At 44.4% G+C, this 13,191-nt stretch overlaps 1 protein-coding gene across 1 annotated transcript; it reads right to left on the bottom strand.

The window, feature by feature from the left end:
• Positions 1-11,159: 11,159 nt before the first annotated feature.
• On the bottom strand, positions 11,160-12,702 carry LOC133643619 (vesicular inhibitory amino acid transporter). The gene has a single exon (XM_062038287.1). It carries the CDS (start codon positions 12,694-12,696, stop codon positions 11,512-11,514), a length of 1,185 nt encoding a protein of 394 aa, XP_061894271.1. The 5' UTR covers positions 12,697-12,702; the 3' UTR covers positions 11,160-11,511.
• Positions 12,703-13,191: the final 489 nt, after the last annotated feature.

Here is a 13,191-nt window from a genome sequence, read left to right as displayed (position 1 = left end):
TTTTACATTTTGTAATTAAGGAAAATTACAGCTGAGATGAATGTTTGCAGCTTGTGGTTAATTAGTACAATACTTACAGTATTAACAGTTAGTAATGCGCAATGACTGGAATGACCTACACACCATAAAAGTGTATATAGAGAGTATGGCCAACGAAACAACACGCGCCATGTTTGCTAACAATGCCGTGTGGAGCTGTGCCCAGAAGCATGCATTGTGGCCATTCTGAAAGTTTTTTTTAATATATATATATATATATATATATATATATATATATATATATATATATATATATATATATATACACTACCGTTCAAAAGTTTGGGGTCACCCAAACAATTCTGTGGCATAGCCTTCATTTCTAAGAACAAGAATAGACTGTCGAGTTTCAGATGAAAGTTCTCTTTTTCTGGCCATTTTGAGCGTTTAATTGACCCCACAAATGTGATGCTCCAGAAACTCAATCTGCTCAAAAGAAGGTCAGTTTTGTAGCTTATCAATCAATGTGACCCCAAACTTTTGAACGGTAGTATATATCCACACACACACACATATACACTGTATATTGCATTGTTTTTAATCTGTCGTTCTAACTGAATCAGACTACTTCCAAAGTGAGGAAACAGGCGCGCATTCTAAATGACTCTGCAATCAGCGCGTTTTCTGTGCTTTTTGACCCAACAACTTTTGCTAGCTGTGATGATGTTGATATATTTATGAATAACTTCAATCATCCTTGTCTGACTGTTTTGAACACAGTAGCACCAGCTAAAAACACTCTAGGCTCTTATAAAAAACTTTGTCCATGGATGAATGAAGCCAATTCCAGCATTAGGAGAAGCTGCCGGAAAGGGGAACGTTTGTGGAAAGCCACAAAACTAGAAGTCCAGAGACTCCATTTGAAAGAAATGATAATGGAGCTAAATGAAATGATGAAACGTGCTCGCTCGGCTTTCTTTTCAAATCTTATTTTGCATAATAAGAAAAACCCTAAAGTCGTATTTGACAATATTGACAATCTTGTTGCACCTCCATCTCCTCAGGTGCCTGTGTACACACAGGATGACTGTAATAGATTTTTTAACTTTTTTTGTGAACAAGGTGCAAGACATAAGGGCCAGTATTAGTCCTCCCTTGGATGGTTTGTGCACTACTCCAGCCCCTGTGTGCGCACCATGGTCTTCCTTTACTCCTGTCAGCCTATAGGATGTTCAGGTTTTAGTGGGCAAAATGAAACCCACATCGAGCCCTGTGGACATTTATCCTACTCCACTTTTCTTAAATGTTTTTGATGCTGTTGGTCTTTGGGTGGTAAAATTGATAAACCTTTCACTTCAGTCTGGGTCGATCCCCAGCTTTTTAAAACATACTGTGTTTAACTGGCTTCCAGTTAAATTCCGCATTGAGTTTAAGATTTTAGTCCTGACATTCCGTGCGTTGCATGGTGGGGCCCCTCAGTACATCACTGATTTGCTATGCCCCTCATGGCGAAGCCTTCGGTCTTCAGGCCAGGGTCTTCTAAAGATCCCAAAAACTTGTTTTAAAACCCGTGGAGACCTGGCATTCCATGAGGCTAAAGCTCCCAGACTCTGGAAAATTTGCACCAGTCCCTCCGTGATCTTGTCTGTGTTGAAACGTTTAAGAAACATTTGAAAACTTCTCTTTTTAGTAAAGCTTTTAGTTAATGCACTTTTTAAACTATCATTTGTAATACACTTTGTATCCTTTTTATGATGTTGCCCCAGTTGTTTTAATTGAATTGTTGTTTAACTTCACCTATGTTTTGTACTGCGCTTTGTGATTTTATCTGTGAAAAGGGAGCTAACTCACAACAGGCCTAGTAAACACTCATGACAGACTAATCGCACCACTAACTACGCGAACATAGTTGTATACGTCGGCTCCAATGACAATGAGAGGTATAGCAGATTAGGATGAGACAGTCGGAGATTACAAAGAGAAACATAGCTAGGACTTGTAATCTTGCTAGAAAGTTGTCCCGGCATAGAGTACTTGTCTCTGGCCCCCTGCCTGCGAGAGGCAATGATGAGAGGTATAGCAGATTAGTTTTGCTTAACAAGTGGCTGGCTATTTTTTGTAGTAAAGAGGGACTAACGTTTATTGATAATTGGCCCTCTTTCTGTGGCAAACTGGGCTTGCTGAGGAGGAACTGCCTTCACCCTAACCGGGAAGGCGCCATCACTCTAACTAGAAACATAGATTACTATTTGAGTCACACTTGACTAACTAGACTAGAGCAAGCTTGGACACAGGCAATTGCAGAGTCTGTTAGTCCGGGTGAGGAGTCAGTTAAACTAGAACTAACCAGCGCCAGGCTGGAAAATCCCTGCACACATAGCATTTCTCCTAGAATAATACACAACCCACATAATGTTTTTTTCTGTAGTGACTGTGCCAGAGGTGAACATGCATTCTACTGAGGTGGCAAATTATGACGCATTCAATATATCGCAGCACCAAGCAATTAATCTCAAGATTCCCATCATATCAATTCATAGATGTGATCGGAATCATTTAATTATTTATTTATTTATTGGCAAACATGCTTTTCTTTTTCTTTTCCCTATTTAAATATGACAAAGCATATGTAGCGCTTGGCTTCACTGCCACTACGGTGGGAGACGAGGAAAGATTTATTTAATGTTAATACAAATACAATGGTATGCAGAGGTGAACAATATTATAAACAAAATACATTATTATTTATATTCACTGTAACAAGCGGCCAGAACTGCAATGTGGCCCTCAATGAAAATGAGTTTTACACCCCTGTCAAATTGATCAGCACTGCCAAAAAGCAATTCGTCATTTGTCCACTAGGGTGCAGTAGAACGATTCAAACCTTGATTGGTGAGCATGCAAGGATGAAAACAAGTGTACTTGATACTGTGTTTCTATGCAATTTGTGTCTGTAAATATTTGTATGTCTCTTATCAATAAGACATAATGGTGATATTTTATTTGCATTGCATCATATAAAACAATATTTAGCTTTTTATCTTAGAAATCTAACAATTCCTGCAGAAGTGTGCTTGCAGTCTGTCCAGATCAGTGTTTTTAAACCACTGTGCCGCGGCACACTAGTGTACCGTGAGATATTGTCTGGTGTGCCGTGGGAGATTATGTAATTTCACCTAATTGGGCTAAAAATATTTTTGGCAAACCAGTAATTATAATCCGCAAATGTGCCTTTGTTGAGTGTCTGTACTGTCGAGAGATCGGCAGAATAACCATATAATACTCTTCCATATCAGTAGGTGGCAGCAGGTAGCTAATTGCTTTGTAGATGTAGGGGACATGGTTTGTCGTGATCCCAATATGCAGACGACAGCGGGAGACAGCGTGCAGGTAAAAAGGTATCTTATGCTTAAACTTGAAATAAACAAAAGACGAGTGACGCTAAGAAGAGGCATTGAAGCTTAGGGATGGCTATGCAGAACAAAACTAAAACTGAACTGGCTGCAAAGTAAACAAAAACAGAATGCTGGACGACAGCAAAGACTTACTCAGTGGCCTAGTGGCTAGAGTGTGTGTCCTGGGCATGACGTTAAAGTGCATCCGGCAGTGGAGGCTCCTCTATGGGGTCTTGGGGCACTAAGAGGTTAACCCCTTTACTACTGTTACCCCAGGTGGCCCTTGGCAAAGGCCTAGTAACTGACTGCCCCCTAGCCAGGGATACGGTGAAGACCTCAACAGCGGAGCAGGCGGAAGACGGTAGATTTAAGAACTACCACAACGGCTGCGATGGCGGAAGAAGGCTGCAGCAGAAAAGGGTCCCCAGTCGTCTTGGACTCCATGCCACTGGACCCTGACCCGATTCTGTCAAGGATCGTGTGGTGACTGTCTGTGCACCAGTCTCCCCACGTAAAACAAAGTCACGCACAGGCATCCTCCATAAAGGGATACACCCCTACCAGGAGGATCGTCATACTCGTTCGAGTGACCGCCGATGAGATCGGTAGGTTGTGAGTTCAAACCCCGGTCGAGTCAAACCAAAGACTATAACAATGGGACCCATTACCTCCCTGCTTGGCACTCAGCATCAAGGGTTGGAATTGGGGGTTAACTCACCAAAAAAAATATTCCTGGGCGCGGCCACTGCTGCTGCTCGCTGCTCCCCTCAACTCCCAGGGAGTGAATAAGGGGATTGGTCAAATGCAGAGGACACATTTCACCACACCTAGTGTCTGTGTGACAATCATTGGTACTTTAACTTTAACTTGAACTTAACTTACTGCGTGTGGAGCAGACGGCGTCCACAAAGTGCATCCATATATGCCATGACAATTAACAACAAAATAGGAGCGCAAGACAAGAACTAAAACACTACACACGGTTCCGGTTCACCGTGCGTGACTGCTCGCCGTCTGTTCGCTGTTGCGAAAAAGCTAAGTAGCGCTCTATCTGTGTGCTTTTAATTGTTCTACAGCTTTCTTTATCACTTCTCAAACATTTTTAGTGGTACTATTTAACTTGCAAATCACCCGATCTCTGTCCCACCACCCTTTCCTCAGCTAGCCAGCTGCTAAGCTAGCGCGGAGAAAGGCAGCGCCGGTCAGTAAGAAGCTACTCCTACAGACCGCGACCACTTCCCTGAGGACAGCAGGAACTTCACTCGGTGACAGAAAACACTGTGAGTAATGGCTTCCTGTGCGTCTTGCACCATACTCACGGAGAGGTTGGCTCTGCTAGAGGGCCGTGTCCGCCAGTTAGAGCAGAGTAATGTCGTAACTTTAGATGTTGCGGACACATCTGCTAGCGTTAGCTGTAGCGAGCTAACTAGCCCAGCTTGTAGCAGTCCTAAGCGGCCTACAAGCTACGGTGTACCGGTTGAGACGCATAATAGATTTAGCTCTTTAGCTAGTCCTACACCCCAGTCTACCGGGCACCACACCTTAGTTATAGGGGACTCCATCACCCGAAACATAAAGCTTAGCAAACCAGCCACAATAAAGTGTATCCCCGGGGCCAGAGCACCTGACATTGAAGCTAATCTTAGGGAGCTAACTCGCAACAGGCCTAGTAAACACGTACGACAGGCTAATCGCACCACTAATTATGCGAATATAGTTGTACACGTTGGCTCCAATGACACTAGAATGAGACAGTCAGAGATTACAAAGAGAAACATAGCCAGGACTTGTGATCTCGCCAGAAAGATGTCCAGGCATCGAGTAATTGTCTCTGGCCCCCTGCCTGCGAGAGGCAATGATGAGAGATATAGCAGATTAGTCTCGCTTAACAAGTGGTTGGCTAGCTACTGTAGGACGCAGGGACTAACGTTTATTGATAACTGGCCCTCTTTCTGGGGCAAACCAGGCTTGCTGATGAGAGACGGCCTTCACCCTAACCAGGAAGGCGCCATCATCCTGTCTAGAAACATAGACTACTATTTAAGTCTCACTTGACTGACTACACTAGAGCAAGCCCGGTCACAGGCAATTACAATGTCTGTTAGTCCGGGTGAGGAGTCAGTTAAGCTAGAACTAGCCAGCGCCAGGCTGGATAATCCATGTACGCATAGCAATTCTCTTAGAATAATACACAATTCACATAATGTTTTTTCTGTTGTGTCTGTGTCAGAGGTGGACATGCATTCTACTGAGGTGGCAAATTATGATATGTCCAGTCTATTGCAGCACCAAGCAAACAATCGGAAAATTCCCGTCATATCAATTCCTAGATATGGTCGAAACTATTTAAAGTGCACTACGCATAATAAACGCAACATTGTTAATATTGCCACTACGGATAATCTTAACAAAAACTCGTCAAAACAGCCCAATACCTATAATATGGGCTTTTTAAACATAAGATCATTGTCTCCCAAGGCGTTATTGGTTAATGAGGTCATTAGAGACAACAATCTTAACGTCATTGGTCTTAGCGAAACCTGGCTCAAACCGGACGAATTTTTTGCGCTGAATGAGGCATCTCCTCCTAACTATACGAATGCGCATGTTGCCCGCCCTCTTAAAAGGGGAGGGGGTGTCGCACTAATATACAATGAAAATTTCAACCTTACCCCTAACCTAAATAATAAACATAAATCGTTTGAGGTGCTTACTATGAGGTCCGTCACACCGCTACCTCTCGACCTGGCTGTTATCTACCGCCCCCCTGGGCCCTATTCGGACTTTATCAGTGAATTCTCAGAGTTCGTTGCTGATCTAGTGACGCACGCCGACAATATAATCATAATGGGGGACTTTAATATCCATATGAATACCCCATCGGACCCTCAGTGCGTGGCGCTCCAAACCATAATTGATAGCTGTGGTCTTACACAAATAATACATGAACCCACGCATCGCAACGGTAATACAATAGATCTAGTGCTTGTCAGGGGTGTCACCACCTCCAAAGTTATGATACTTCCATATACTAAAGTAATGTCCGATCATTACCTTATAAAATTTGAAGTTTTGACTCTTTGTCAACAAGCTAATAATAATAATAACTGCTATAGCGGCCGCAACATTAATGCTGCCACAACGATGACTCTTGCTGACCTACTGCCTTCGGTAATAGCACCATTCCCAAATTATGTCGGCTCTATTGATAAACTCACTAACAACTTTGACGATGCCTTGCGCGAAATTATTGATAGTATAGCACCGCTAAAGCAAAAAAGGGCCCCTAAAAGGCGCACCCCATGGTTTACAGAAGAAATTAGAGCTCATAAATTATCATGTAGAAAACTGGAACGCAAATGGCGCGCGACTAAACTTGAGGTTTTCCATCAAGCATGGAGTGATAGTTTAATAACTTATAAACGCATGCTTACCTTAGCTAAAGCTAAATACTACTCAAATCTCATCCGCCTCAACAAAAACGATCCTAAATTTCTGTTTAGTACAGTAGCATCGCTAACCCAACAAGGGACTCCTCCCAGTAGCTCCACCCACTCGGCAGATGATTTTATGAATTTCTTTAATAAGAAAATTGAACTCATTAGAAAGGAGATTAAAGACAACGCATCCCAGCTACAACTGGGTTCTATTAACACAAATACGACTGTATATACGACGGACACTGCCCTCCAAAATAGTCTCTCTATTTTTGATGAAATAACATTAGAGGAATTATTACAGCGTGTAAGTGGGATAAAACAAACAACATGTTTACTTGACCCACTTCCTGGGAAACTTATCAAGGAACTGTTTGTATTATTAGGTCCATCAGTGTTAAATATTATAAACTTATCACTTTCCTCCGGCACTGTTCCCCTAGCATTCAAAAAAGCGGTTATTCATCCTCTGCTCAAAAGACCTAACCTCGATCCTGACCTCATGGTAAACTACCGACCGGTCTCCCACCTTCCGTTTATTTCCAAAATTCTCGAAAAAACTGTTGCACAGCAGCTAAATGAACACTTAGTGACTAACAATCTCTGTGAACCTTTTCAATCCGGTTTCAGGGCAAATCACTCTACGGAGACAGCCCTCGCAAAAATGACTAATGATCTATTGCTAACGATGGATTCTGATGCGTCATCTATGTTGCTGCTTCTTGATCTTAGCGCCGCTTTCGATACCGTCGATCATAATATTTTATTAGAGCGTATCAAAACACGTATTGGTATGTCAGACTTAGCCTTGTCTTGGTTTAACTCTTATCTTACTGACAGGATGCAGTGCGTCTCCCATAACAATGTGACCTCGGACTATGTCAAGGTAACGTGCGGAGTTCCCCAGGGTTCGGTTCTTGGCCCTGCACTCTTTAGTATTTACATGCTGCCGCTGGGTGACATCATACGCAAGTACGGTGTTAGCTTTCACTGTTATGCTGATGACACTCAACTCTACATGCCCCTAAAGCTGACCAACACGCCGGACTGTAGTCAGCTGGAGGCGTGTCTTAATGAAATTAAACAATGGATGTCCGCTAACTTTTTGCAACTCAACGCTAAGAAAACGGAAATGCTGATTATCGGTCCTGCTAGACACCAACATCTATTTAATAATACCACCTTAACATTTGACAACCAAACAATTAAACAAGGAGACTCGGTAAAGAATCTGGGTATTATCTTCGACCCAACTCTCTCGTTTGAGTCACACATTAAGAGTGTTACTAAAACGGCCTTCTTTCATCTCCGTAATATCGCTAAAATTCGTTCCATCTTGTCCACTAGCGACGCTGAGATCATTATTCATGCGTTCGTTACGTCTCGTCTCGATTACTGTAACGTATTATTTTCGGGCCTCCCTATGTCTAGCATTAAAAGATTACAGTTGGTACAAAATGCGGCTGCAAGGCTTTTGACAAAAACAAGAAAGTTTGATCATATTACGCCTATACTGGCTCACTTGCACTGGCTTCCTGTGCACTTAAGATGCGACTTTAAGGTTTTACTACTTACGTATAAAATATTACACGGTTTAGCTCCAGCCTATCTCGCCGATTGTATTGTACCATATGTCCCGACAAGAAATCTGCGTTCAAAGAACTCCGGCTTATTAGTGATTCCCAGAGCCAAAAAAAAGTCTGCGGGCTATAGAGCGTTTTCTATTCGGGCTCCAGTACTCTGGAATGCCCTCCCGGTAACAGTTAGAGATGCTACCTCAGTAGAAGCATTTAAGTCCCATCTTAAAACTCATTTGTATAATCTAGCCTTTAAATAGACCCCCCCTTTTTTAGACCAGTTGATCTGCCGTTTCTTTTCTTCTCTCCTCTTCTCCCCTGTCCCTTGCGAGGGGGAGTCGCATAGGTCCGGTGGCCATGGATGAAGTGCTGGCTGTCCAGAGCCGGGACCCCGGGTGGACCACTAGCCTGTGCATCGGTTGGGGACATCTCTGCGCTGCTGACCCGTCTCCGCTCGGGATGGTTTCCTGTTGGCCCCGCTGTGGACTGGACTCCCGCTGATGTGTTGGATCCACTGTGGACTGGACTTTCACAATGTTATGTCAGACCCACTCGACATCCGTTGCTTTCGGTCTCCCCTAGAGGGGGGGGGTTACCCACATATGCGGTCCTCTCCAAGGTTTCTCATAGTCATTCACCGACGTCCCACTGGGGTGAGTTTTTCCTTGCCCGTATGTGGGCTCTGTACCGAGGATGTCGTTGTGGCTTGTACAGCCCTTTGAGACACTTGTGATTTAGGGCTATATAAATAAACATTGATTGATTGATTGATTGATACACACAGGAGAACAGCAAAAAACTCTAAATAAGTCAGGGCGTGATGTGACAGGTGGTGACAGTACACCTACTTTGAGACAAGAGCTATATTGATGCATGCTTGGTTATGGTTTAAAGTCATATCCAACAATTGCGAGAATGACATTTTACTGTCAATAATGGCTGCTGAGTTTAATTTTTTTATGTGTTCTGCTGGTGGTGTGCCTCTGGATTTTTTCAATGAAAAAAATGTGCCTTGGCTCAGAAAAGGTTGAAAAACACTGGTCCAGATGTTGGGTTTGAAACAACAGTGTGGATGAACAGGTAGGAGCAGAAGGTCTTTTTCTGCATGCTTGGAGCACAAACTCTGCTTCTAATGTGAGCACAAAGCGTGAAGAACATTGCACATTTTCTTTATCTGGCTATTGTTAGTCCGGCACGTGCGTTAAAAGGGACAACAAGAAAAGAAGCTTGTTTTTTGCATCATTTTCTGTCCTTTATTACCGAGGAGTTGGAGGGAAAATACATGTTTTGCACATTTTAGTGTTACATAAGACCACACACATTTGATTTTTACAATATAATTTTACTTCATCTTTATTATTTAATATTAGTTTTCCACGTTATGACGACTTTGAGATATACATTCCATCTGTTTTGAAACCACAATAAACACAATACACGTATTGTTTTTTTATTTTTTTTCAAGTAACATTTCCACAGGACCCATTTTGATTGCACATCAGAATGAAAACTGCCCGTATGCACAATAATCCCCCTCTCCCTTTTTTTTTTGGATTTAGTCTTTTTTTTTTTTAGATAGATTTTCACACACCAAGTTTCAAGACAGTTTCCAATATCGAATTCATGGTGAGACGGCCCACATGTTTTGTATGTCATGTCAAATGTTGCCTTTGGAGTTGAATTCCATTTGCCAATCAAAGCTAAAAAAAAAAAAAAAAAAAAACAAGTTAAAAATTATTTCAACCTACCACGAAGAATACGCTTAATCAAATTTGATGAACTATTTGTAATGATTCGCCAACTAACTTTTTTGTGAACTGGAGAAATATCATACATTCAATGCATAGTTTGAATAGATGCTAAGGTCCAATCTCCAAGGAAAATATCTTTCATATGTTTGAATTCATTATTGTTATTTTTTCATTCAAATACATCAACACGTGTTTCTACTGCTGTATTTATTCATCTAATTTTAGCTGACCTTTTGTGAATCATTGCATGTTTTCTTCAAGAAATTAAGTCTATTCTTTCATAATAGCTACACTATATTGCCAAAAGTATTTGGCCACCCATCCGAATGATCAGAATCAGGTGTCCTAATCACTTGGCTTGGCCACAGGTGTATAAAATCAAGCACTTAGGCATGGAGACTGTTTCTACAAACATTTGTGAAAGAATGGGCCGCTCTCAGTGATTTCCTTCGTGGAACTGTCATAGTCAATCCAGTCGTGAAATTTCCTCGCTCCTAAATATTCCAAAGTCAACTGTCGGCTTTCTTATAAGAAAATGGAAGAGTTTGGGAACAACAGCAACTCAGCCACCAAGTGGTAGGCCACGTAAACTGACAGAGAGGGGTCAGCGGATGCTGAAGCGCATAGTGCAACGAGGTCGCCGACTTTCTGCACAGTCAGTTGCTACAGAGCTCCGAACGTCATGTGACCTTCCAATTAGGCCACGTGCAGTACCCAGAGAGCTCCACGGAATGGGTTTCCATGGCCGAGCAGCTGCATCTAAGCAAGTCCAATGCAAAGCGTCGGATGCGCCACTGGACTCTAGAGCAGTGGAGACGTGTTCTCTGGAGTGATGAATCACGCTTTTCCATCTGGCAATCTGATGCACCAGTCTGTGTTTGGAGGTTGCCAGGAGAACGTTAAATTTCGGACTGAATTGTGCCGAGTGTGAAATTTGGTGGAGGAGGAATTATGGTGTGGGGTTGTTTTTCAGCCTAAGTACTTGATTCTATACACCTGTGGCCGGACCAAGTAATTAGGGCACCTGATTCTGATCATTTGGATGGGTGGCCAAACGCTTTTGGCAATATAGTGTGTGTTCGACCAGATCAAGGTAAAGCAATACCTTTGCGCAAAATGTCCGTTTGGCTTGGTGAATATCACATCCTGTGTTTGAATACTTTGACATGTTAATGCAAGGCCTCGCTCTCCAACGTACACACCCACCGACAAGTGAAAGAAGACCCTACGTTAAGCGTGCGCGGTTGCACCTCATCGTGACTTTGCGGGTGCGTGCGAATTCCCTAAAGCGGTATGGTTGCAAGCACGCACACACTTTTGACGCATGAAACTGAAGAGGGCCAGCCGATGTTGGGATTGGGAGGACCCTTTCCTATTCCTCTATGTTGTCTCTGAAAGCCTCGATGAGCCCTTCCGTGGAGTGGATGAAGCCGGAAATGCTGCATATACCGCCGATGACGAAGATGGCCACGTCGAAGAAGACCTGGTGCCACTGGAGCTTCCTCCACAGCAGCTTGAGGTGAAAGAGGCTGGGCAGCAGGAAGCACAGGCCTGCCCCCGTCAGGCTGCCCGTGAGACCCATGAGCAGGGCGAAGTGTGGCACGAACACGGCCATGAGCAGCGTGAAGACCACCAGGCTGCAGCGCAGCGTCAGTCCCCAGGATTTCAAGCGGCCGTCGCCGCCGTAGCAGTTCGGGAAGAAGGTGCCACCCCCTTCTTGGAAGAAGCTCTTCTCCAGGACCTCCACAGCGGCAAAAAAGGGCAGCGGGTAGGAGAGCAAGGCTTTGGACACCAGGAAGAGGTTGACCACGGCGCGGATGCCCGGCGGCAGGTTGTCCGTAATGACCTCCTTGGTGGCGTCGGCCCAGGTCAGGTAGGCCACCAGGGCGAAGAGGCCCTTGAGGATGCAGGCCGCGATGTGCGTCCAGTTCATCATGCAGTGGAACTCACTGGGCTTCTGCATGTTGCCCTCCAGCGACGGAAGGAAGATCTGCGACGTGTAGCTGAACACGATGATGCCGATGGAGATGGGGAACTTCTTAACGTCGATGTAGAACTTGACCTTGTCCCAGGCCCACACCCGTGCTCTGGACAGGCAGTAGGCGATGACCAGCACGTTGATGACGAAGTGGGCCAAGGTGCAGAGGAGGCTGAACTTGGACACGGCCTTGAGGTTCTTGAGGAAAGCGCAGGGCAGCAGGGCGGCGGTGGCGATGATGGCCCAGGACTTCTGCGAGATGGGCATGTTGGGGAAGCTGTTGTACATCAGGTTGCCGCTGACGACCACATAGAGGATGCACGTCATCACCAGCTCGATGATCTGGGCTACATTCACAATGTGGCCCCCCAGTGTGGGGAACCGGGGCGCACAACAGGCATTGGCAATGTCCACGTAGGAGTCCCGCACTCGCACCAGCCGCCCGTCCTCGTCCTCCTCGTACAGACAGGAGATGAGGATTTTCCCCGTGTAGCAGCACACCACGGCGGCAAAAATGATGAGAAAGAGTCCGAGGTAGCCCCCGTGGAGAATGGCGTAGGGCAGCCCCAGGACGAACATCCCCTATAAGGAGCACAATAATATCTCATCAATTTCATGACCTTATATCAACATCTCCCATGTCTTTATTTGCTAGGGGTGTGAATCTTTGGGTTAAGTTAAAGTTAAAGTACCAATGATTGTCACACACACACTAGGTGTGGTGAAATTAACCTCTGCATTTGACCCATCCCCTTGTTCACCCCCTGGGAGGTGAGGGGAGCAGTGAGCAGCAGCGCTCGGGAATCATTTTTGGTGATTCAACCCCCAATTCTAACCCTTGATGCTGAGTGCCAAGCAGGGAGGTAATGGCTCCCATTTTTATAGTCTTTGGTATGACTCGGCCGGGGTTGAACTCACAACCTACCGATCTCAGGGCGGACACTCTAACCACTAGGCCACTGAGCAGGTGACCATTTGATCCCTTGTGGTTAGAGTGTCCGCCCTGAGATCGGTAGGTCGTGAGTTCAAACCCGGGCCGAGTCATACCAAAGACTATAAAAATGGGACCCTGCT

This window comes from Entelurus aequoreus, linkage group LG26 (genome assembly GCF_033978785.1).
Source record: "Entelurus aequoreus isolate RoL-2023_Sb linkage group LG26, RoL_Eaeq_v1.1, whole genome shotgun sequence".
Taxonomy (NCBI): Eukaryota; Metazoa; Chordata; class Actinopteri; order Syngnathiformes; family Syngnathidae; genus Entelurus; species Entelurus aequoreus.
Note: the sequence above shows the minus strand (reverse complement) of the source record. Positions and strands in the feature narration are given on the sequence as shown.